Source organism: Microcebus murinus, chromosome 2, assembly GCF_040939455.1.
Source record: "Microcebus murinus isolate Inina chromosome 2, M.murinus_Inina_mat1.0, whole genome shotgun sequence".
Taxonomy (NCBI): domain Eukaryota; kingdom Metazoa; phylum Chordata; class Mammalia; order Primates; family Cheirogaleidae; genus Microcebus; species Microcebus murinus.
This window is the reverse complement of record NC_134105.1, coordinates 29670881-29695448: the sequence shown is the minus strand read 5'-3', so window position 1 is coordinate 29695448 and position 24568 is coordinate 29670881. Positions and strand designations below refer to the sequence as shown.

The 24568-nt window shown below is 37.8% G+C and overlaps 1 protein-coding gene and 1 pseudogene across 3 annotated transcripts; one reads left to right on the top strand and one right to left on the bottom strand.

Moving 5' to 3' along the window:
- Window positions 1-2212: 2212 nt before the first annotated feature.
- ZNF684 (zinc finger protein 684) lies at window positions 2213-16441 on the bottom strand. Of its 3 annotated transcripts, XM_020280306.2 has the most exons (6): window positions 15846-16440; window positions 15334-15594; window positions 14349-14386; window positions 9267-9393; window positions 8505-8600; window positions 2213-4170 (listed from the first exon to the last, which is right to left on the bottom strand). In XM_020280306.2, exons 3-6 carry the CDS (start codon window positions 14361-14363, stop codon window positions 3272-3274), a joined length of 1137 nt encoding a protein of 378 aa, XP_020135895.2. In that variant the 5' UTR covers window positions 14364-14386; window positions 15334-15594; window positions 15846-16440; the 3' UTR covers window positions 2213-3271. The 3 variants fall into 3 exon arrangements, with proteins under 3 accessions (XP_020135895.2, XP_075853161.1, XP_020135897.2); XM_075997046.1 differs by lacking the exon at window positions 15334-15594 and having other exon boundaries at window positions 9267-9418; window positions 15846-16441; XM_020280308.2 differs by lacking the exon at window positions 15334-15594 and having other exon boundaries at window positions 15846-16439.
- Window positions 16442-23382: 6941 nt separating this feature from the next.
- LOC142869635 (uncharacterized) lies at window positions 23383-23540 on the top strand (annotated as a pseudogene).
- Window positions 23541-24568: the final 1028 nt, after the last annotated feature.

The following is a 24568-nucleotide window of genomic DNA, read 5'->3' as shown; positions in this document are numbered from 1 at the left end:
AGGCCACTAAGTTTTAGAGTAATTTGTTATGCAGCAGTAGATACCAAACATATGCAGGATGGTTCTGGAGTGAAGGCAACATGGAGCTGAGTCCCTAGCCTTTCCAGCATGGACAGGTTGTATGGACAAGAAATAATCTTTGTTGTTATAAGCCACTATAGATTTTGGTTTTGGTTGATGTCTTAGTCAGTTCAGCCTGCCATAACAAAGCACCATAGACTGGGTAGCTTATAAACAGAAATGAACTTCTCACAGTTCTGGAGGCTGGAAGCCTGACATCAGGTTGGCACTATGGTTGGGTTCTGGCAAAGGACCCTCTTCTGGGTTGCAGATTGCTAACTTCTTGTTGTAATCTCACACAGTGGAAAGAGAGCTCTCTGGGGTCTCTTTTATAAGGGCACTGATCCCATTCATAAGGGCTCCACCTTCATAACCTAATTACCTGCCAAAAGTCCTACCTCCTACTACAATCACATTGGAGTTAGGATTTCAACATATGAATGGAGGGGATACAAACATTTAGTCAATAAGAGGTGACTATTGTTCTAAACTTTGCAGGTGTAAATAACTGTAATAAACATCTTTATACATAAACTGTTTATCAAATTTCTCATTTCCTTAGGACAGATTCTTAGAAATGGAATTGTTTTATCAAATGGTTTGAAGTTTTAAAACTTAATGCATGTTGCCAAATCATGGTTCAAAAAGTTATGCCAATTTATACTTCTACCACTGAGGGGGAATTTAATTCACCAAACCCTGACCAGTTTTTATTTGCCTTTCAATCATAGCACATACGTTGATATAAACACCTGTTCATTCCCCCCTCCTAAATATCTTTTGAACATAATGCTTTCTCTCCATCCCCCAGTACCACAGTGTTGGTTTAGTCCTTTGTCATTTCTTATGTGGCCTACTGCAATATTCTACTAACTGGTCTTGCTTTCTGCAATCAATCTGCCACATAGCTTGCCTACATGATCCTTCAAAATATTAACCTGATCATTATTCTCCTGCTTACAGTACTTTAATGCCAACTCCTACCCAGTTAAGGTAGACTAAACTGCAATAACAAATAGACTTTAAAATATATTGGCTCAGACAAAATAGAAGTTTTTCTTTCCCTCACTAAGCAGTCCAGGGTAGATACTCTGTGTTGGTAGACAGGCCAGAAAGAGGATATTTCTGAATGATCCTTTTACAAAGTAAAAAAAAGAAAATCTCTTAGAGGTGAGGAAAATCAAGGGATTTCTCATTTAAGATTGTGCATTGCTGTTTCAATGACAGAGAACACATAAACTAGGGAGTTCTAGGAATCGAAGGTATTTGGATTGAACTGAGCCATTTTGGTTTTCTTGCCAAAATCTTTTACAGTCTGAAAGTGAGGAGTGAGGTCAGTGACAGAAAGTCTCTAGGTGGCAATTTATATTTGTCCAGTACTACAAATTTACATATATGACAGGTATACCACCCCAGTGAAACTCCTCATCTGGCACTGTCCCATACAAATGCATTTTAATTTAGTCTGTTATATTTCTTTTTCCACTTAAGAAAGGGAGCAAGCAAATTTATGGAACCCAGATTACATGCATGCTGATACATCACAATTAAAATTTCCTGGCTCCATCTTATTTCCAGTCAGCTGGAGCAGCCTATTGCTTATTTCTTGCCACCGTGATTACACAGCTGCTCTTTCCAGGGCATCTCACACTGTCCTGGCAACAGTGGAGCCCTCATCACTCTTGCTGTTGTCTGTGTAGTTTGAAGTTTCTCAATGAGGGTCACAGGCAGGGGAAGGAAGTAGGATGGGAATGGTAAACACTAAGTAGGATGAAATGAGGACTTCATATATGAAATGACAGAAAAATGTTGAGCTGGTAAAAGGCAAATCCTGTGCCTATAAATACCTAGATTTTCCTTGTGGCTGGCAAACTGATTCTGAAGACAATTCCAAGAAAGGAAGGCTCCAGATACTTTTGGAATGACTGCATAAATGAAATTAGGACATAGCCTTCTAAAATAACATTAGAAAGACAAACATTTGAGTCTTTAAGTTCCAGTATGTGTGTTCAAAAAAGCACTGTCATTCATTTATAGTTATTACTCAACATAACTCTTCATGAAATGTCTAATGAAAGAAAAACATTGCAAAATAGTAACTGAGCTTAAACTTAAAAGGAAAAGGCTTAATTTCTGAATTTAGGTTTAAGTTGAGTTTTGTCACCACTCAAGAAAAGGCATAAAAGTTTTTTGACATTACCAAGGAATACTGTGGCAAACACTAGAAATGTTAGCTTACATAATGGCTGATTAGTCCTTCAAAGAGAATATGTAGAACTTAGAACTTCATTAATAATGCCTACGCTGCTCATATGGAAAATTCCAGGTACCTCCAGGAGCTAAACCTGTATTGGTTTCTTAAAAAAACAAAATTCCCAAACCTTTGCAAAGTATCATGACACCCTAACTTTATTAAAATACAGATGATACCCCACTTAAATACCTCTTAAGCTATGCTTACATCTTACATAGCTATACCAATGAAAAAGAACAGGAATATTTGAAGTGCAAATGTTTTAGTTACATATTTAAATACTTCCTTTCCTCAACTGAATACTTATTATAATACAGAACAAAATTGCTTTATTCTCTTCAATTAGTATCTTGTTAAATTTTTTGTTTTGTTGTTTACATATAAAGGAAAACATCTTTGTAAGAATTTTTATAAGAAGTCTTCACTTCTATAATTAAGGAGGAGACTCAGATTCAGTAACACTGCCATGCCCATTAAAAGTGCCAGCAAATGGATGAAAATATTACTGAAATTCATAGAACATATTAAACCACATTTTCTAATTTGGTTAATTATGTTGTTATTGTTAGGATTAGAAGGAAAAATGGTAATGTTTACTGCAGAAACTCATAATAGGTATAATTTAATAAAATGAATAAGCAAGTACTTTATACTCACACTTGCATAACTATATTATTTATTATAAAATTTAAAGTCAGGAATGGTAAATGTAGTTTTTAGTGGTTCCTTGATTATTTGCTTTCTTTCCAAGCTCTATGCTCTATTATTTGTAATTTAGTGTTTTCTGTGATTTTTTTCTGTAAAAAGTTTATTATCACTTCTAAAACATGATTGGCTTGTTTATGGGAATCTACCCTTTCAAAATCATTCAAATTGTGGATTTCTCCTTGACATGAATTCTCTATCTCGTAATATTTACCTAATATTTAAGTTCTTCTCATATTCATAAAGGGAATATTACATATGAATTTTCTGATGTACAATAAGATTTGACTTCTGGGAAAATGCTTTCCCACATTTGTTACATTCATATGGCTTCTCTCCTGTGTGTGTTATCTGATGTCTAAGGAGATGAGACTTCTTGATGAAGGCTTTGCCACACTCAATACATCCATAAGGTTTCTCTCCTGTGTGAATTCTTTGATGTGTAACAAGCACAGATGTGTTGCCAAAGGCTTTGCCACATATGATACATCGGTAGGGTTTCTCTCCTGTATGAAATCTAGAATGTTTATAAAGGGATGAACTATACCTGAAGGTTTTCCCACATTCCTTACATTCAAATGAGTTCTCAAGTGTATGAGATTTCACATGTTGATTAAAGGAGGAGCTCCAAGTGAATGTTTTCCCACACTGACTGCATTCATAAGGTTTCTCTCCAGTGTGAAGTCTCTGGTGGACCACAAGTTGAGCTTTATGCATGAAAGCTTTCCCACAGTCACTGCACACAAAGGGTCTCTCTCCATTATGAATTTTCTGATGAGTAGCAAGGTGTCCCTTTCTACTATAGGCTTTCCCACAGTCATTGCATTCAAAAGGCCTTTTTCTTGTATGGTTTGTTTCATGTCTAATGAAATGAAACTTCTTTTTGAAGTCCTTCTCACATTCACAGCATTCACAAGAGTTTTCTCCACAATAACTTCTCTTATAATTAAGAAAGTCTAAATTAGGTTGCAAACTCCTCCTATGTGATTTATATGATTTTTTTCTTGTAGGATTAAGACTTGTGCTCATGTTATAACGGTGGATTCTCTCCATAGTCAGAATTTTATTGAATGTGAACAAAACTGATGTCAAAAAATTGTCTTTGTTTTCCTCTTGCTTCTCTGGTTCATCAACAAGTGGGCAGTCAGCTTCTAAAACGGAATACAATAAAACATTCCTAGTTATTTGTTCCTACCAACATGGTATGAGAAACATCTATGGTTTCAAATCTAGTCTCTTATTCTGAAACAAATCCTGTATTTGCCTTGTTCCTCTTGAGTTCTAAGAATAAAACTGCTAAAAAAGAAATGGGAGCAGATGAATAATGAGAACAGATGGCTTAACATGACCTGTGGAAAGACAGTAAAACAGGCAAAAGGTACAGTGAGTAGGGTACAAAGGAAGTCAAAAGGTTGATCAACAGGGGTGCAGGCTTAGCTCATAGAATGAAGAGAGATCATCATGGAGATATGCTTAATGGATAGGGGAACAGGAGACAAGGGAGTTAAGGGAACATATTAGAGAACAGACTAGGTTTGGAGGAGGCAATAAGAAGCAGAATTCTCACTATACAATTCCTAGATCACCCTGGTAGATAATTCCCTATTTCTCTCCTTTGTATCTCTTTTTCCTCTTAGTCACCCTGCACAATGTCACTTTCCTTTAAGAACATTCTTATATTTCCAGTCCTCTACCACCATCCAAACCACAGCTGAGACATATCTGTAGACAAAGCTCCAGCTCTACTGACAGCTGGGATTCACTCTTACATATACTTACAAGCCCAGGAACACAAATGTCCAGCAAGTCATCCAAGGATAAGACATCCTAGGCCCAGGCATAGATTCTGTCTATTTGCTATCATTTTTAACTCTGGCTGGCTTTCTGTATATGACAGCTATCTGTCCAATTTTATGTGACAAGTACTGTTTTTATTAACACATCCTCTTTGAAGCTGCCCTCTAGAAAGCGGCTTTGCCCCTTAAGTCATATTTTTTTGTTCCTATGCTCAAAATATTATAAATCCCAAATCTGCTGCTCAATTAGAAAAACAGTTGGGTTGAGGGGGTTGTAATTCCCCACTCTTAAGTATCCCTCCATGTGGAGTATTAGTACAACACCCCTTGCCTCTTGCTCTATGCTTTATCTGTCTCTGTGGAGCTAGACTGAGCAGTGAGTGGGCTATGGCCATCAATACACATTTCTTTCCCCCCACCCCCCGCCCACATTTCTTTATAGAGTGGTTCTGAATATAGGGATTTAGTTTTTTTCTTCTTTCCTCTCTACTTCAACCAATGAGAAGCAGCAGACTGTGTCACTTCTACCAATAATAACCACCTAAAAAATTGAGGGTAATTAGCCTTATATACAAAATTATGCCTGTATGAATTCACTCATGGGGTTAAGCATGCTTTCCACTGGTCCTCAACAAATACCTTCTTTTCCATGCATTCTGGATTCCTAAATTCCATCTTTTTTTTTTTTTTTTTTTTAAACAGTCTTGCTCTGTCATCCAGGCTGGAGTCCCATGGCATCAGCCTAGCTCATAGCAACCTCAAACTCCTGGCTTATGTGATCCTCCTGCCTCAGCCTCCTGAGTAGCTGAGACTACAGGTGCAAGCCACCACATCTAGCTAATTTTTTCTAATTTCAGTAGAGATGGGGGTCTCGCTCTTGCTCAGGATGGTCTTGAACTCCTGACCTCAAGCATTCCTCCTGTCTCAGCCTCCTCCCAGAGTGCTAGGATTACAGGCATGAACCACTGCACCTGGTCCTTGATCTTTTGCTCATGTTCCTTCTGCACCTTAATTTGGCCTCCCTCACCTCCTCTCATTCTATCTAGTACCTAGATATTCTTTAGGGAGAAGCCATTGTTTCATGATCTCAAAAAAAGACTTCTCCAATCTTTGCATACTTTAAAACTTTAAGGTCCATTTTCTTTTAATTTCTAAAATAGTCATTGCAACTATCTGTACCATTCATTCTGACAATTAACTGGAACAAAACTGAAATGTTAATGTGCATCAAACAAATGTTTCATACTCACTTGTCAAATTTTGAAATATTTTAATATGACTATGTTGTGCTGTTTCTAATTACCATTTATAAACTTAGAAAGTGGTAATGGGTTTTTGCTTTCTTTGAACCTTCTCAGGAAACATTTTTTTTAAAAAAGCCTTGGATACCTTTCTAGGGAGCATGTAAAAAAATAAAATAAAAAATTTAAAAAGCTTTGTTGAATGGAAAAATAAGAAACATCCCCCACAATGTCTGGCTCTACAATAATGAATTAATAAAATGTTCATTGAATGCCATTACAGGCTCAGCATTAATATAAAGGAAAAAATAATGTAGACTGTTCCCTTCAGGGCACTATCATGAAAAAACTTGCCTTAAAAGCCACAAGGGTTTTAAAAAAAAAATCCAAGACAGTATATGTTAACTTTTCATGATAGAGTCATAGTAGTGTTGGCTTGGGAGTTCAAAGAGAGTAATTAATTTAGAGTGAAATTACCATGAAAAAGGAGAAACTGAACTCAGACTTAAGCACGCTGGTTTTAGTGAGGAAGACACACCAGCATCAAAAGGATTGATGCAGGCCAGGCACGGTGCCTCCTGCCTGTAATTCTAGCACTTTGGGAGGCCAAGTAGGGAGGATTGCTTGAGCTCAGGAGTTACAGACAAGCCTGAGCAAGAGCGAGACTCCTATCTCTACTAAAAATAGAAAAAATTAGCTTGGCATGGTGGCACAAGCCTGTAGTCCCAGCTACAAAGGAGGCTGAGGCAGGAGGATTGCATTAGCCCAGGAGTTTGAGGCTGTTCTGAGCTATGATGACACCACTGCACTCTAGCTGGAGTGACAGAGAGAGATTCTGTCTCAAAAAAAGGATTGGCAAAGAGAGGAAAACTGTGTATAGAGGACATTAAAGAGCCCAATTTCTATGTAATAGGATAAAGATGAATAATTCTGGGTAAGCAAAATGGGACTACATGATCAAGGACACTAAAAGCCATTTAAATATCACAATATAGGTTATGAAGGAATTATATATTTATCAGAAAAGCGACAAGAAAAATAGAATAATTTGTATAAATCTTGGAGAAACATCTGAGATAAATTAGAAAACAGAATGGAATTGGTAAAATAGTAACATAAACAGCCCAGACATGATATCAGTAATTAAAATTCATTGGTTTATGTCAGCAGGAGTTGGGGTCCCAGGGAATCTAAAATATAGTTAAAGTGGTATTTTAACAATTTGAAAGATACTTTTTTATGATCTCTGTAGAAAGGGAAACTTTTCTTTTGAAGTAGTTTTGAATAAACTAATAGCTGAAGTCATAGGCCATAAGTCACTATAGTATTTAAGACAGTCTATTGAGAGAAAAAATCCAAATTGCCTACCACAGTGATTTTGAGACTGCAAAGCAGTCTTCTTGTTCTTTATAGTAATGTGAAGATAATAGTGAAGGTTGAAGAATTTAAAAAATTAGTTATTATGGGAAAGATATTAATAGAAAATAAGGCCTACTAGGTAAAATGATGGGAATGGAAAGTGGGTGAGGCAAAGATGCTACAGATAGCATAAGACAACTTTAGTCTTCAGAGTAATGAGGCTTCTGATGAGGCTACTGTGGAGAGAAGTTAAGAAGATGGACGAGAAGGCATGAAGCAAAAGGCAAATAAGCAGTAAGACAGGGTGTGAGTTAGCAAGGAAACAACTAAAGTTAGAGGAGAATTTTTAAAAGATATCAACATTATCAAGTGAAACAGAAAGATGCACCACGTTATCAGTGAGACTAACGATGCAAGGTAGGGTGTACGACGAAGAAGAGGAATAAGTGTTTTTTAAAAACGAAAAATCGAGTATGATGTAACAAAAGTTAAAAAAAAACCCACATATACTTAACACAATCTGCCAACTATTTGAAGTGTTTTGCATGTATTAGCCCATATAATCTTTACAGGAAACTTGAGGTAAGGATTAATATTATTCCATGTGCTTGCTTCAGTAGCACATATGCTAAAATAAGAGTAACATTATTCCTATTTTATAAAGACAACTGTGGTACAAAAGAATTTGTCCAAGTTTAGACAGTGATTGGTGGAGTAATGCTTCAAATCTACACAATCTGATGACATCATAAGGACTAACTGCATAGAAAAAGATCTGTAATCATGTTGAGAACAGAAACAAAGTAAGGATCTAGTTGAGCTAGGTAGTGTGAGGAGCCAGAGCAGATAGGAGAGGGATGTCCCTCCATACAACAGCTGAGCAAAGAGGAAAGAGCACCTATGTGGGGAGAGTGAGAGTGAAGGTATCATTCGAGGTGCTGGTGATGTTATGTCAAGTGTACCCAGTCACTTCCAAAGGTGTGGGGCTTTTAAGAGGTGCTTCCTAAAAGTATTTCAAAGGTGGCTGTCCCTCACTGCCCAACTGGGATCTCAATTCCAAACACTCGCATCTGATTTTCTGTCACTCACCTGGATGGCTCCAGCATGAGTTCCCTCCCTCTACCATCCATGGCTCTTGTCCTTGCTCCACCCTGAAGATCACTTTTGTTTTGGAAACTGGACATCCTGTGGGTGGGAAAAAACACAGAAGTTGGGACAAAGTGCTAGGCAAACAACTACCTCACAACTCGGGTCAGCCTTCTTGAGTCACAGGGCCTTCAAAGGTTAACAAATGGGTTTTAGAATAGACCTTTCTCCATTTGGCAGGTAGAAGCATACACAGACTATCTGATCCCTAAAGGGGATTAAGAATTTTTTTTTTTTTTTTTTTTGAGACAGAGTCTCACTCTGTTGCCCAGGCAGAGTGAGTGCCGTGGCATCAGCCTAGCTCTCAGCAACCTCAATCTCCTAGACTCAAGCAATCCTCCTGCCTCAGCCTCCCGAGTAGCTGGGACTACAGGCATGTGCCACCATGCCTGGCTAATTTTTTCTATATATATTAGTTGGCCAATTAATTTCTTTTTCTTTATAGTAGAGACGGGGTCTCGCTCTTGCTCTGGCTGGTTTCGAACTCCTGACCTTGAGCAATCCGCCCACCTCAGCCTCCCAGAGTGCTAGGATTATAGGCATGAGCCACCGCGCCGGGCCTGGGATTAAGAATTTTTAAGCACTAAAATTCAGGGTCAAACTTACTAATGTTTCAGAAAGCTCACAGCTTTCACAACTCTGAAAAGAAGGGCACTACTATTAAATTCTGAGTTATACCAAAAAGTTACCATACATTGTCCTTACCCACTGAGATGAGGTTTCTATAGTTCTCCAACATTACATCCCAATACAGGGTTCTCTCAGCACAATCAAGCAGCTGCCACTCCTCCAGGGTGAAGTCCACAGCCACATCCTGGAATGTCACTGATTCCTGTAACAGCATGTTCATCTTCAAACTAAAGTATGTATCATTAAAGGACTTGTAAGAGAATCAAGGCAGCTCCTTATTATCTTGTCATATGTTTATTGCTGAGTTTGTAGCGAGTTACATACAATAACCATTACACACTTGATTCAGAAATGTATTTTGTGATAGAAACAAAAATCATATTTAAAATATCAAACTAGTGCCAGAACAATTCATTTGGGGAAAGAAAGGTCTTTTCAACAAATGGTGCTGAGACAGCTGGATATCTACACACACAAGAATGAAACTGGACTCCCTACTCATCTCACATCATATACAAAAAAGAACTAAAATGGGTCAGAGACCTAAATGTAAGAAATAAGGCTATCAAACTCTTAAAAGAAAACAGGAGAAAATCTGTGACCCTGGATTAGGTGGTAGTTTCTTAAATACAACAGAAAAAGTGGAAGTGACAAAAGAAAAAATAAATTAAAATTCATCATAATTAAAAACTTTTGTGCTTCATAGGACACCATTAAGAAAGTGAAAAGAAAATCCACAGAATGGGAGAAGGTATTTGCAAATCATGTATGTGAGAAAAGGCTTGTACCTAGAATATATTAATATAAAGAATTCCTAAAATTGAACAATAAAAAGATAATCCATAGCACTCTGGGAGGCCGAGGTGGGCTGATTGCTCGAGTTCAGGAGTTCGAAACCAGCCTGAGCAAGAACAAGACCCCGTCTCTACTATAAATGGAAAGAAATTAATTGGCCAACTAAAAAATATATATACAAAAATTAGTGGGGCATGGTGGTGCATACCTGTAGTCCCAGCTACTTGGGAGGCTGAGGCAGGAGGATCGATTGAGCCCAGGAGTTTGAGGTTGCTGTGAGCTAGGCTGACACCATGGCACTCACTCTAGCCTGGGCAACAAAGTGAGACTCTGTCTCAAAAAAAAAAAAAAAAAAGACAATCCAGGCTGGGCATGGTAGCTCACACCTGTAATCCTAGCACTCTGGGAGGCCGAGGCAGGCAGACTGCTCGAGGTCAGGAGTTCAAAACCAACCTGAGCAAGAGCGAGACCCCGTCTCTACTATAAATAGAAAGAAATTAATTGGCCAACTAATATATATAGAAAAAATTAGCCGGGCATAGTGGCACATGCCTGTAGTCCCAGCTACTCGGGAGGCTGAGGCAGGAGGATTGCTTGAGCCCAGGAGTTTGAGGTTGCTGTGAGCTAGGCTGATGCCACAGCACTCACTCTAGCCTGGGCAACAAAGCGAGACTCTGCCCCCCTCCCCCAAAAAAACCCAAACAATCCAATTTAAAAATGGACAAAGGATTTAAACAGACATTTCTCCAAAGATATATATGTGTTTATGTGTGTATGTGTGTGTATAAGGTAAATAGACACATGAGAAGATGCTTAACACCATTAGTCATTAGTGAAATGCAAATCAAAACCATAATGAGGGCCAGGCATGGTGGCTCATGCCTGTAATCCTAGCACTCTGGGAGGCCAAGGCTAGTGGATTGCTCGAGGTCAGGAGTTCGAAACCAGCCTGAGCAAGAGCGAGACCCTGTCTCTACTAAAAATAGAAAGAAATTAATTGGCCAACTAATATATATAGAAATAAATTAGCCGGGCATGGTGGCACATGTCTGTAGTCCCAGCTACTCGGGAGGCTGAGGCAGCAGGATTGCTTCAGCCTAGGAGTTTGAGGTTGCTGTGAGCTAGGCTGACGCCACGGCACTCACTCTAGCCTGGGCAACAAAGCGAGATTCTATCTCAATAAAAAAACAGAAAACAAACAAAAAACAAAAAAAACCATAATGAGGTACCACTCCACACCCATAAGGACAGTTAAAATCAAGGTAGACAATGACGAATGTTTGCAAAGATGTGGAGAAACTGAATTTACTGTATACTGCTGGTGGGATTCCAAACCAGTGTAACAAATATGGAAAACAGTTTGGCACTTCCTTAGAATGCGAAACATAGAGTAACAACATGACCCAGGAATTCTAATCCTTAGGTATATATCCAAGAGAATTCAAAACATGTCCACACAAAAACTGATAAACAAATGCTCATAGCAGAATTATTCATAGTAGTCAAAAAAGTAGAAAAATCTGCAATGAACTGACAAATGGATAAAAAGGTGGTATAACCATATGAAGAAATATTATTTGGCAATAAAAGAGGAACAAACTACTTATACATCTACAATGTGGATGCATCTTGAAAATACTATACTGGCTGAGAAAAACCAGTCACAAAAGATTACATATTGTGTGGTCCCATTTGTATGAAAGGTTCAGAATAGAAAAGCCATAGAAACAGAACTAGATTAGGGTTGGAGAAAGGGAAGAATGGGGAGTGATTACTCATGGGTATAGAGTATCTTTCTGGGGAGATGAAAATGTTCTGAAATTAGATAGTGGTGAAAGGCTGTACAACTCTATGAATATCCTAAAAACCACTGAATTGTATACACTTTAATTGGGTAACTTCTATGATATGTGAGTTGTATTTCAATAAAGCTATTTAAAAATATTACATATATTTTTCATTTATTCACTCACAAAATATTTAACAAGGACCTACCAACCCTGTATTATTGATATCAAAAGGAATACAATTATGACTCTTCTCAGATATTTTACAATCTATTAGATTCTACAAAGTAAACATAAGTATAATAAAAGGTTATTGAGACTAAAAAGTTGACATGCCAGATGCACATATACATAATAAAATAAGAACCCATGGAATTTTTTATGTGGTAAAATATATCCTCCCAACTACAGAGCCAAAATCATGCTTAATGGATAAATATTAAAAGCACTGCATTCAAAGGTATGTGGTTACATATCTAGCATAAAAGAGAAAGTTAAGACCATATATAGCAGGGATCAAGAAACTAAAGCCCATGGGCTGGCCTCCTATTTTTATAAATAAAATGTCACTGGAACATGGTCATATTCATTCATTTACTTCATATGCAAGGACAGAGTTGAGTAGTTGCTACAGAGCCTGTATGGCCTTCAAATCTAAAATATTTACTATCTGGCCCTTTAAGAAAAAGATAAGGTGACTAGATAGGGTTTATCCCAGGAATGCATAGGTAAAACAAAACAAAACCCCCCAGCTATCTATCAGAATACAAGAGGAAATGGTGAAACACTTGAAGCATTTCCATTAAAATTGGGACAAAAGACTTTTGGCTAGAAATTACACTTGACTCTAGACAACATGGGTTAGAACTACACAGGTCCACTTATACTTAGATTTTTTTTTTCAGTAAATACAGTTGGCCTTCCACTGGCAGGTTCCACATCTGCAACCAGATGCAGATCCAAAATATAGCATGTTCAGGATGCAAAACCCATGTGTATGGAGGGTCAATGTTTCATACCCTTGGGTTCCACAAGGCCAACTGTAGGACTTGAGTTTGCATAGATTTGGGTATCTGCAGGGGTCCTGAAACCAGTCTCCCTCAGATACCAAGGGATGTCTGGCAAAGCTGTAATTATAAGAAGTCAGGCCATTGCAATAAGATAAGAAAAACATGGAAGAAGATATAAATATTGGGCAGGAAGGGACAAAATGCCATTTGAAGAGCATATTACTATCTACCTAGAAAATCTAAGAATCAACTAAAAAACTCTTGGACTTAATAGGACTTCTGTAAGTTGGCTGAATATAAAGTCATCATAGAGAAATTCATGGCTGACTGTGGTGGCTCATGCCTATACATCTAGCACTTTGGGAGGCTGAGGTAGGAGGATTTCTTGAGGCCAGGAATTTGAGACCAGCCTGAGCAACATAACAATACCCTGTCTCTACAAAAAATTAAAAAATTAGTCAGACGTAGTGGTACATGCCTGAAATCCCAGCTACTCTGGAGGATGAGGCTGGAAGATCACTGGAGCCCAGGAGTTTGAGGCTGCAGTGAGCTAAAATGAAGCCACTGCACTCCAGCCTGGGTGACAGAGTAAAACACTATCTCAAAAAACAACAACAAAAACAAGCAAACAAACAAAAAGACATACAGAAGCAGTGTGTGTACCTAACACATTACTTTATGAACCCTGACAATATTCCTTAAATTCAATGACCTTAAAATGCATTGGAAGAGAAAATGCTCAAGATAGTGGAGACTCTGGAAATGATACAAGGTTTACTTATAGATCCGTGTGGCCATTTTAAAGGCTATGTACCCGAACTTACAAATTGAGTTCACTTACTGCTGGTTAACACTATGTTCTCTGCTTACTCTAGGCAGGGAACACTCTAAGAAAGTCATAGGAAACCTGGTATATCTATCATAGGCTGTTGCTGTGAATGTTATTATTTTTTTTTTATGAGACGAGATCTAGCTCTGTCACCCAGGCTGTAGTAGAGTGGCATGATCATAGTTTACTGTAATCTCAAACTCCTGGGCTCAAGTGATCCGACTGCCTCAGCTTCCTGAGTAGCTGGGACTACAGGTGTACCCCACCACACCTGGATAATCTTTTTTGTAGACATGGGGTCTCACTATGTTACCCAGGCTGGTCTTGAACTAGCCTCAAGTGCTCCTTCCTCTGCAACCTCTTGAAGTGCTGGGATTACAGGTATGAGCCACCATACCTGGCTGGGAATGTTATTTCTAATATTATCTATACAGGAAAATCATCTTACTTATCTGGGGAATTATTTTGCTTTATCCATATGGACAATGCCAATACTTAAACTGGTTGGCTATCCATTTACTATGATTTCCAGGAAGACTGAGTATACATTTGCAGCTTAAATTTATTCCAGCTTTGTACACACTCTACAAATTGTACATAAATGTATCAATTTCCTAAATTTTCTTTTGGACCTGATACTCTATTCAATCTATATTTTCCTTGACTATACCATTGCTTTCTATCATATAGATTTGGGGGAGATTTAAATGACTGAATGAATAAATGGATGCCTTACCTGGAAATTGATCATTTCTGCAGCTCTTGGACAGAGATCTATGAAAGTAGAAATGGAGAGAATAGAAAGACCTGAGAAACCAGGACTGCAATATAGAATCCTACTCTATTGGACCAGAAGCACCCACATTGCTGCCTCGAAAATGCCACCTAGTGGGAGAATGACATTTCTCCCCTTTTGGGAGAAAATTCATTTGGGAGACATTCATTTCTCCCATTTTCTGAAATGAATGACATTTCAGAAAAGTCCATGTTCCACCAGCACCAATCTCTACTTGATTCTGTTGCAAATATACAGAGCTTAGATAAGGATGTTGTTCATTTCTGTCCTACTGATCTAATACCAACTTGTTAGCTTTTGAATCAGTGATTTTTTTCCTCCCAGAAATTTATCCTAAGGAAATATTATAATGAATGAGTTAAAGAAAACCAACTAAAAGCCTCATCTCTGAGACTCAAGTGCTCTAGAAAGTATTCCTTCTTGTGACTGCCTGGTTTCTGCTCTGAAGCTGGCATAAAAGATCTCAAATTGGATTGGGCATTCTTGGAAAGGCTGGATTCAGGGACCCAGGAACACTCTTTTAGAAAATTTTTTATTTTTTAAAGCTGGAGCCTTCAGCTTAAACTCCAAGTCTGTTTCTCTCTCTCTCTGGGCACTCACCATCTCCTATGAGCTTAGTTTGGGCTTTTTGAAATTCTAACCAGCACTGCTGGAGCCCTAGGGAGGCTAAAATAGGCAAGAGAGACTCACAGCCTCATCTACACAGTCTTTACTAGAAGATCTACAGATACACCAAGAGACCTAAATAACAACCACAAATTGAAATTTAGTTAGCATTAATTGCTTAAATGACAGCAATAAATATTATTTATGTTTTATGAACAGTTTTATAAAGGAGTGTGAGGTAAAAAATGAAATTTGAAATTTCAAAGAATGAAATTTGGAGAAAACATATCTGGGTTGGAACCTCAGCTCTCCCACTTACTAAGACGTGTGAGTCTAGGCAAGTAATTTCATTTCTTTCAGCTCCAGTTTATTCATATGCAAAATGGTGATAGCATTTATTGCAGATGATTGCTGTGAGACTACCCTGAAAATGCATAGCAGTTTCTCTAGAAATGCTTTCTTCCGGGATCCCCTGAAGTGGCTTAAAATTTCCTGTCGCAGGCTCCGATAGGGCCAATGGTGCTGTCAGAACCAGGAAAGGTGCAGTTAGACGCACAGACTCCTACACAGCGACCTTTACCTACAAAGACAAAAATACAAATTAAACCTCTCCCAGCCCCACCAGGGGACTAGGAACCTACCAGTGCCAGCTGGGAGCCCTACTCTTGCCTTCTCCAAACTACTCAAGAGTTGGAAAAGGATCCACATCCCCAAATCCAAAGTCACCGCACTTGGAGGTTGTAAAGTTTTATCTTTGGCGGGGTAAACCCACAAGCCAGTCCCCGCCTTTTTCACCGTCTTTCCCTTACAGCCCCCAAGTCAAAGCCATACCTGCCACCCTTTCACTGCCTCCCTGTCAGCTCTGGCTCTAAGCCTAGGATCAGGTTACAGCGTTGTCCAGACTCTAAAAGAGCAGCCCCTGCCCTGACTTCACGCGGAACCCCTCTGAATGCAGAATGCTCGCTACCTTCCTACTGCGCGTGTGCGGAAGTAACTGTCCACTTAGAGTTCCCGGTCTCCTCCGGGCTGTAGGGCATCCCGCCAAGACCACATTTCCCACAAGGCTCGTTTCCGGAAGGCGTCAGACGCTTCTTCCTCTTTTGGAGGAGATTCCTGGGTTAGTATCTCTGGGGTTATCCTGAGAGTTGCGCTCATTTTTAAGAAGGAATTGTAATATCATTTTCCTTTGAAAAGACAGACATCAGAATTTTTAAGTACTGGAAAGTCAGAGTCAGTAGTATGCCAAAGAATAACTTACTCAGTAGGGTTTCTTCTAGCAATGCACCAGCTTAGGTGAGGGAGATGAAGAGGATCCAACTAAGAAGACTGAGTAGGCATAATCGGTGAGATAGATGGAAAAGTAGGAGAGTTTAGATCTGCAAAACCAAGGGAAGAAAATGTTTCAAGAAGGAGGGAGTGATCCAGTGTGTCAAATGATAGGTCAAGTAAGAGGAGAACTAAGAATTGGCCATTGCATTTACCAATGTTTAGGTCACTAGTGGTGTTGAAACATGCCATTTTAGTGGAGTGGGTGAAAGTATGTTAAAGTCTGATGAGAATTTGATAAGAGTGGAGGAAGAGGTAGTGGAGAAAGTAAATATTGACAATACTTTTAAGTTTTGTTTTTAAGAAGAGCAGAAAAATAAGGACATCATTGGATAGGGATTTGGGATCCTATATTTTTAAAATTTAAAGATGAAGAAATTATAGTAACTTTGTATACTGACTGAAAAGATCCAGTAGAGAGGGGGGAAGTTGACAATCTAGGAGAAACAGGCTAGTTACATGAGGAAAGTCCTTGATGGAAGAAAGGCTGGAAGCCAGTACAAAATCAGAGGGATCAGTTCTAAGTAAGAGTGTGGACAATTCATCCATTGAAATAAAAGGGAAGGCAGAATATGTAAATGCAGATGCAGATAGGTAGACAAATAGGGTGGTAAAAGAATAAAGATGCCTTCTCTTATTACCAAACCCACAAAGGAATTCATCCTAGGTCCTGTCACTCACTGCACAAAGAGCCAATTATTTAGACAAGGAGGATTGCCAAGGAAGAAAGGAATTTTAATGTGAAAGCTGTCTGTCTGAAAAATGGGGGAAATAGTTGCAAATCTGTCTCCCTGACTGACTAAGAGGGCAAGGGCTTTTATAGTGAACTGTGGAATGCAGGTCGTGTGGGGTTTGAAGTCACAGGGTCTTCTGGTGGTCTGATTAAAGAATCAAGCTGTTGGTGATGGATGGTGAGTCTTGTGGAGAGGCTAGTTAAGTCTAGTTGTTAGGCTTTACTGATAAAGTACAGTAGCTGGAACCAAGAGAGAAAAATCCTTCCCTCTCCAGTGTGCCTCCAGCACCCTCTATTAACAGGGTTAACAATTATGCTGGTCAGCAAAGAAGAAATATTAATAATTGACAAGTCCTAACTCCATCACAGATGAGGCCAAAAGGGTCAATTTGTAACTGAAAGGCAAACATTACCAGCATACCTGGTAATGTTCCTTGCTTTAAAATATACTTTGATATAATCATATGAGCTTGCTTTTTTTTTTTTTTTTTTTTTTTGAGACAGAGTCTCACTCTGATGCTAGGGCTAGAGTGCCATGGCATCAGCCTAGCTCACAGCAACCTCAAATTCCTGGGCTCAAGCAATCCTCCTGCCTCAGCCTCCAAGCAGCTGGGACTACAGGCATGTGCCACCATGCCCTGCTAATTTCTTCTATATGTTTTTAGATGTCCAGCTAATTTCTGTCTATTTTTAGTAGAGATGGGGTCTCACTCTTGCTCAGTCTGGTCTCGAACTCCTGAGCTCAAACAATCCTCCTGCCTCAGCCTCCCAGAGTGCTAGGATTACAGGCGTGAGCCACCGCACCTGGCCATGAGTTTTCTTTTGAGTAGTGTTAGCATGGTATATTGTTTTTTCATCTTTTCAATTTTAACCAATTACTGTCTTTATATTTACAGTGAGTTTCTATTAGGAAGTACAAAGGGTATTGCTTTTTTATACAATCTAACAATCACAATCTCTTAACTGTGATCTTTAGAACATTTATATTTAACATGACAATTGATATGACTGGTTTAAATCTGTTATCTTGTTAAGTGTTTTCTACTTCTCCCACCTATTTTTTACCCCCTTTCGCTTTATTAACTACCTTTCTTTGGATTAAGTATTTTTTATGATTTCATTTTAATCTCTTCTGTTGGGTTATTAGCTATATATCTTTATTTTGTTTCTTTAGTGGTTGCTTTAGGATTTCTTGTATACATCTTTAAGGTATCAGAGTCTACCTTTCAAAGTATGTTATACTGCCTCATATATCAGAGTAAGAACTATGTAACAGTAAACTTCCATTTATCCCTTCCCGGGTTTTGTGCTATTATTGTATGGTTTGTTTCTACATATGTTATAAATCCCCCCAAAACATCCTTATCATAACTTTAAACAAATTATCTTTTTCCCCCAATTTTTTTATTGTGGTAAAATACACATAACATAAAATCTACCACCTTAACCATTTTAAGTGTATGTTTCAGTGGTATTCAATATATTTATAATGTGGTTCATCTCCATAACTGTCTTGAACTTGTAAACTGAAATGCTATCCCCATTAAACAACAGCTTCCTATTCCATTCTCCCCCAACCCTGACTCCAAGCAACCACTATTCTACTTTCTGTATTTATGATCTTGACTACTATAAGTATTTCATTTAAGTGGAATCACATAGTATTTGTCCTTTTGTGACTGGATTATTTCACTTAGCAGAATTTCCTCAAGGTTCTTTTATGTTGTAGCATGTGTCAGAATTTCCTTCTGCTTTTCAGGCTGAATATTCCATTGTATTATCATTTTGCTTATTCATTTATCTATTGATGGACACTTGGGTTGCTTGCACATTTTAGCTATTGTGAATAATGCTGCTATGAACATGAGTATATTATATAAACATCTCTTCAAGACGTTGATTTAAATTCTTTTGGATATATACTCAGAAGGGGAATTGCTAGGCCTTATGGTAATTATATTTTTAATTTTCTGAGGAACTATCATAAATCATACTGTTTTCCATAGAAGCTGTACTATTTTACATTGCCACCAAGAGCACACAAAGGTTCCAGTTTCTCCCCATCCTCACCAACACTTGTTATTTTCTAGGTTTTATTTATTTATTTATTTATTTATTTTTATGGCAGCCATCCTGATGAGTATGAAGTGATATCTCATTGTAGGCTTTTTGTTTTGGTTTGGCTTTTATTTCTTTTTTTTCAGACAGGATGGGGTGGGCGTCTATGTTGCCCAGGCTGGTCTTGAACTCCTTAGCTCAAGTGATCCTCCTGAGTAGCTGAGAACACAGGCTGCACCACCACACCTGGATCACTATAGTTTTGATTTGCATTTCTAATGATTAATGATGTTGGGCATCTTTTCATATGCTTATTGCCCATTTGTATATCTTTGGAGAACCATCTATTTGATGCCTTGCTCATTTTAAAACTCACAGTAGTTTTGTTGTTGTTGAGTTTTAGGGGTTTACCATATATTCTGGATGTTAATTCCTTATCAGATAAATGACTTGTAAATATTTTCTCCCATTCTGTGGATTGCTTTTTTACTTTGTTGATAGTGTCATTTGATGCACAAATTTCTAAAAATTTGGGGGTCATATTCAAGAAATCATTGCTAAATCCAATGTCATGAACTTTTTTTTATAGAGACAGGGTCTCACTATGTTGCCCAAAATAGTGGACTTGAACTCCTGGGCTCAAGCAATCCTTCTACATCAGCCTCCTGAGTAGCTGGGACAATGTGCCACCACACCCAGCAATATCATGAATGTTTGCCCTATGTTCTAAGAGTTTTATAGGTTGTCTTACATTTAGGTCTTTGATCCATTTTGAGTTAATTTTTGTATATAGTGTAAAGTAAGGGTCCAACCTTATTGTTTTGCATATCAAAAATAATTTGACCACACGTGTGGGTTTATTTCTGGACTATCTATTATAGTATATTGGTCTGTATGTCTGTCTTTTTATTATTTATTTGTTTTTAGGGAAAGGGTTTTGTCTTGTCACTCAGGCTGGAGTACAATGGCATGATCATAGTTCACCGTAACCTCAAACTCCTGGGCTCAAGTGATTGTCCTGCCTACACCTCCCAAATAGCTAGAGCTACAAATGTGTGCCACCATGCCCAACTAACTTTTAAATATTTTAATGCAGAGACAGGGTCTTGCTGTATTTCTCAAGCTGGTATATGTTTGTCTTTATGCTAGTACTATACCGTTTAGATTACTGTATTTTTGTAGAAAGTTTTGAAATCAGAAAGTGAGTTCTTGAGTTTATTCTTCTTTTACAAGATTGTTTTGGGTTTTTCTATTTCTGCGAAAAATATCACTGGCAGAATATCACTAGGACTTTAATAGGGATTTCATTGATCTGTAGATTCTTTTGGGTAGTACTGACATCTTAATATTGTTTTCAATCTATGAATATGGGATGTGTTTCTATTTATTTATACCTTCTTTAATTTTTTTTTCAGCAATCTTTTGCAGTTTTCATTGCACTAGTCTTTCACTTCCTTGGTTAAGTTAATTCCTAAGTATTTTATTCTTTTTGGTGCAATTGTATAACAAATGAAATTTTTTCTTAATTTCCTCTTCAGATTTGCTCATTATTGTATAAAAATGCAACTATTTTTTTGTGTGTTGACTTTGTATTCTGCTACTTTGCTGAATTCATTTATTAGTCCTAACAGGGGTGTGTGTGTATGTGTGTGTGTATGTTCTTTAGATTTTTCTACATCTAAGACCATATAATCTACAAAGAGAGATTATTTTACTTCTTTCTTTTCAATTTGGATGCTTTTTATTTCTACTTCTTGCCTAAATGCTCTGGCTACAACTTCCAACACTATGTTGAATAGAAGTAGTAAAAGCAGTCATCCTTGCCTTTTTCCTAATGTCGGAGCAAAAGCTGTCAGTCTTTCACCATTGAATATGATGTTTGCTATAGGTTTTTCATACTTGGCTTTTATTATGTTGAGGTAGTTTCCTTTTCTTCCTAATTTTTTAAAATGAAGATATTGAATTTTGTCAAATGCTCTTTCTGCAATAAGAGAACCATGTGGTTTTTTACCTTCATTTATTAATGTGGTGTAGTAATTGACTTTCAAATATTGAACCATCCTTGCATTCCAGGAATAAATCTCCCTTGGTTATGATGTATATTCCTTTAATTTGCTGCTTGACTTGGTTTGCTAGTATTTTTTGAGGATATTTGCATCAATGTTCATAAAGAATATTGGTCTGTAGTTTTCTTTTTTTGTAGAGTCTTTGTATGGCTTGGATGTCAGGTTAAGGCTGCCCTCATACAAGGAGTTATCTTTAATTTTTTTTTTTAAGTTTGAGAAAGACTGGTATTAGTTCTTCAACTGTTTGGTAGAATTAACCAGTGAAGCCATCAGGTCCAGGGATTTTTTTTGTCAGAAATGTTTTATTTCTGATTCAATCTCATTACTAGTTATATAATAGTTAAGCACAGTTCTCTAGGTGGCCTTAGACAAACCCAGCACTCTCTCTTTCTTGCTTGTAGTTCTCAAGCATGTGTAGAATATGCTCAGAATGCAACATCCTGAGATAAAGAAGATGGTTAGAACAGCTCAGGCTTTCTTCATGTCCCCCATAAAACAGGATGTCCTTTAACACTTTATCCTAGCTTATCATGTTGTCCCTGTGGTATAAAACCCAGGGTGGGCTGCTTTCCAGGGTCCCTCAGCTGCAGTACAAGCAGAGCATCATAGACAAGCCTCCATTCACCCTGGGCAGATTTCCTGAGCCTTGGGAACTGGCTCACTCTGAATCCTAGGCCTCTGTTGTCCCTTGCTGCCTATCTGTAAGTAATACATCCACTTCATGTAACTTGCTTTGTGTGTGTCCCATCTCAACAGACTTGTGAAAGTAACCAGTGCACAATGAAACAACTTTAACCTACAGGACTATTCAGATTTTCCATTTCTTTATGATCTAGCCTTGGTAGGTTTGTGTTTATAGGAAGTTTTCCATTTCTTCTAGGTTATCAAATTTGTTGGTATACATTTGTTCATAATATTTTCTTATAATCCTTTCAAATTAGGAGTAATGTCCCTACTTTCATTTCCAATTATAGTCTTGGAAAGAGTGTTTCCTCTTTTTTTCTTAGTCCAGCTACATTTCAGGTTCTGTTCCAGATCACTGCAAATGTTGCAATAAAATGAATCACACAAATTGATTTCCCAGTGCATATACAAGTCATTTTATACCATGCTTGTAGGCTATTGAGTGTGCAATAGGATCATGTCTAAAACAATGTATATATCTTAATTTAAAATACTTTATTGCTAAAAACAAATGCTAACAATCATATGAGCCTTCAGTGAGTTCCAATCATTTTGCTGGTCTTGCCTCAATGCTGACTGATCAGGATGGTAGTTGCTGAGGGTTGATATGACTGTGCAATTTCTTAAAATAAGACAACATTGAAGTTTGCTGCATTGATTGATGCCTCCTTTCATGAAAGAGTTCCTTGTAATATGCACTGCTGTTTGATTGCACTTTACCCACAGTAGAACTTTTTTCAAAATTGAAGTCAATCCTCTTAAATCCTGCCACAGCTTTACAAATTATTAATAAGTTTATTACTTAATTCTAAATCCTTTCTTGTCATTTCAACAATGTTCACAGCATCTTCTCCAGGAGTAGATTCTGTCTCAAGAAACCACTTTTCTTTAGTCATCCATAAGATGCAACTCCTCGCCCATTAAAGTTTTATTATGAGATAATAGCAATTCAGTCATATCTTCAGGCTCCACTTCTATTTCTAGTTCCCTGGCAATCTTCACCACATCTACAGTTGTTTCCTCCATTGAAGTTTTAAACCTCTTAAAGTCATCCATGCAGGCTGCAATCAACTTCTTTCAAACTCCTGCTAATGTTGATATTTTGATCTCCTCCTATCAATGTCAAATGTTATTAATGGCATCTAAAATGGAAAATCCTTTACAGAAGGTTTTCAATTTACTTTGCCCAGTCCATCAGTGGAATCACTATCTATGGCAAGTATGTATATTCCTACAAAATGTATCTCATTAAAGACCTGAAATTCAAAATTACTCCTTGATCTATGGGCTGTAGAATGGATGTTGTGTTAGCAGGTATGAAAACATTAATCTTGTATATCTCCCTCAGAGCTCTTAGGTGACTAGGTGCATTGTCAATGAGCAGTAATATTTTGAAAGGAATCTTCTTTTCTGAGCAGTAGGTCTCAAAAGTGGGCTTAAAATGTTGTTAACCATGCTGTAAACAGATGTACTGTCATCCAGGCATTTATAGAACACAGGTATCACTTTTCAGCCTTTTTGCTAAGATCAGGTGTAGTATCTGTTCTTATCAGTTTAAGATAGAGCACAGGCAGAGTAGATTTAACAAAATTCTTAAGGGTTCTAGAATTTTAGAATGGTAAATGAGTATTAGCTTCAACTTAAAGTCACCACTTGCATTAGCCCCCCATAAGATAGTCAGCCTGTCCTTTGAAGCTTTAAAGCCAGTCATAGACTTCTCCTCTCTAGTTATGAAAGTCCTAGATATTCCAATAGAAGGCTGTTTTTGCCTACACTGAAAATCTACTGTTTAGTGTAACCACCTTCACCAATTATCCTTGGTAGATATTCTGGGTAACTTGCTGCTTCACCTTGGTTTTTTTCACAAACAAGTTCTTACTCTGTCACCCAGGCTGGAGTGCAGTGGTGTGATTATAGCTCACTGCAGCCTCAAACTCTTGGGCTAAAGCAATCCTCCCACCTTGGTCTCCCAAAGTGTTGAGATTACAGGCATAAGCCACTGAGCCTAAGCTTCAACTTGTATTTTTATTTTATGGAGATGGCTTTAAACTTTAAACCTCATGAGCCAACCTCTGCTAGCTTTAATCCCTTCTTCCGAAGCTTCCTCATTTCTCTTAGCCTTCATAGAACTAAGAAGAATTAAGATTGCTCTGGGTTAAGCTTTGGCTTAATGAAACGTGACTGGTTTGACCTTCTCTCCAGACCACTGAAACTTTCTACATATCAGCAGTAAGGCTGTTTTGCTTTCTTATGTGTGTTCACTGAAATAGCACTTTTAATTTCCTTCAAGAGCTTTTCCTTTGCCAGGCATGGTGGCACACACCTGTAGTCCCAGCTTAGGAGGCTGAGGTAGGAAGATCATTTGTCACTTGAGCCAAGAGGTTTGAGACCAGCCTAGGCAACATAGTGAGACCCCTGTTTCTAAAGAAAGGAAAAGGAAAAGAAAACAAGGAAAGAAAGAAACTTTTCCTTTGTACTAACAACTTTGCTAACCAAAGTTATAATAACACTAGCTTTTAGACTACTAATTTAAATAAAAACATTTGTTTCTTAAATCATGTAGAGAAGAAAACAAAGAGTGGAGTTACAAAGCACTGTTACAGTAATACCAGCTTTTATACTTGCCCATATATTAATATTTATATTTATTGAGATATTTATTTCTTCATATAAGAGTTCCAGTGTCC

Bases quoted from the DNA above. Each gene is read 5' to 3' on its own strand.
- ZNF684 (XM_075997046.1), bottom strand. From the start codon at position 9,411: ATGAACATGCTGTTACAGGAATCAGTGACATTCCAGGATGTGGCTGTG. The intron at 8,601-9,266 runs GTAAGGACAATG...TCCCACCCACAG, and splicing joins TAGAAACCTCATCTCAGTGG to GATGTCCAGTTTCCAAAACA. The intron at 4,171-8,504 runs GTGAGTGACAGA...ATTCCGTTTTAG, and splicing joins CTCATGCTGGAGCCATCCAG to AAGCTGACTGCCCACTTGTT.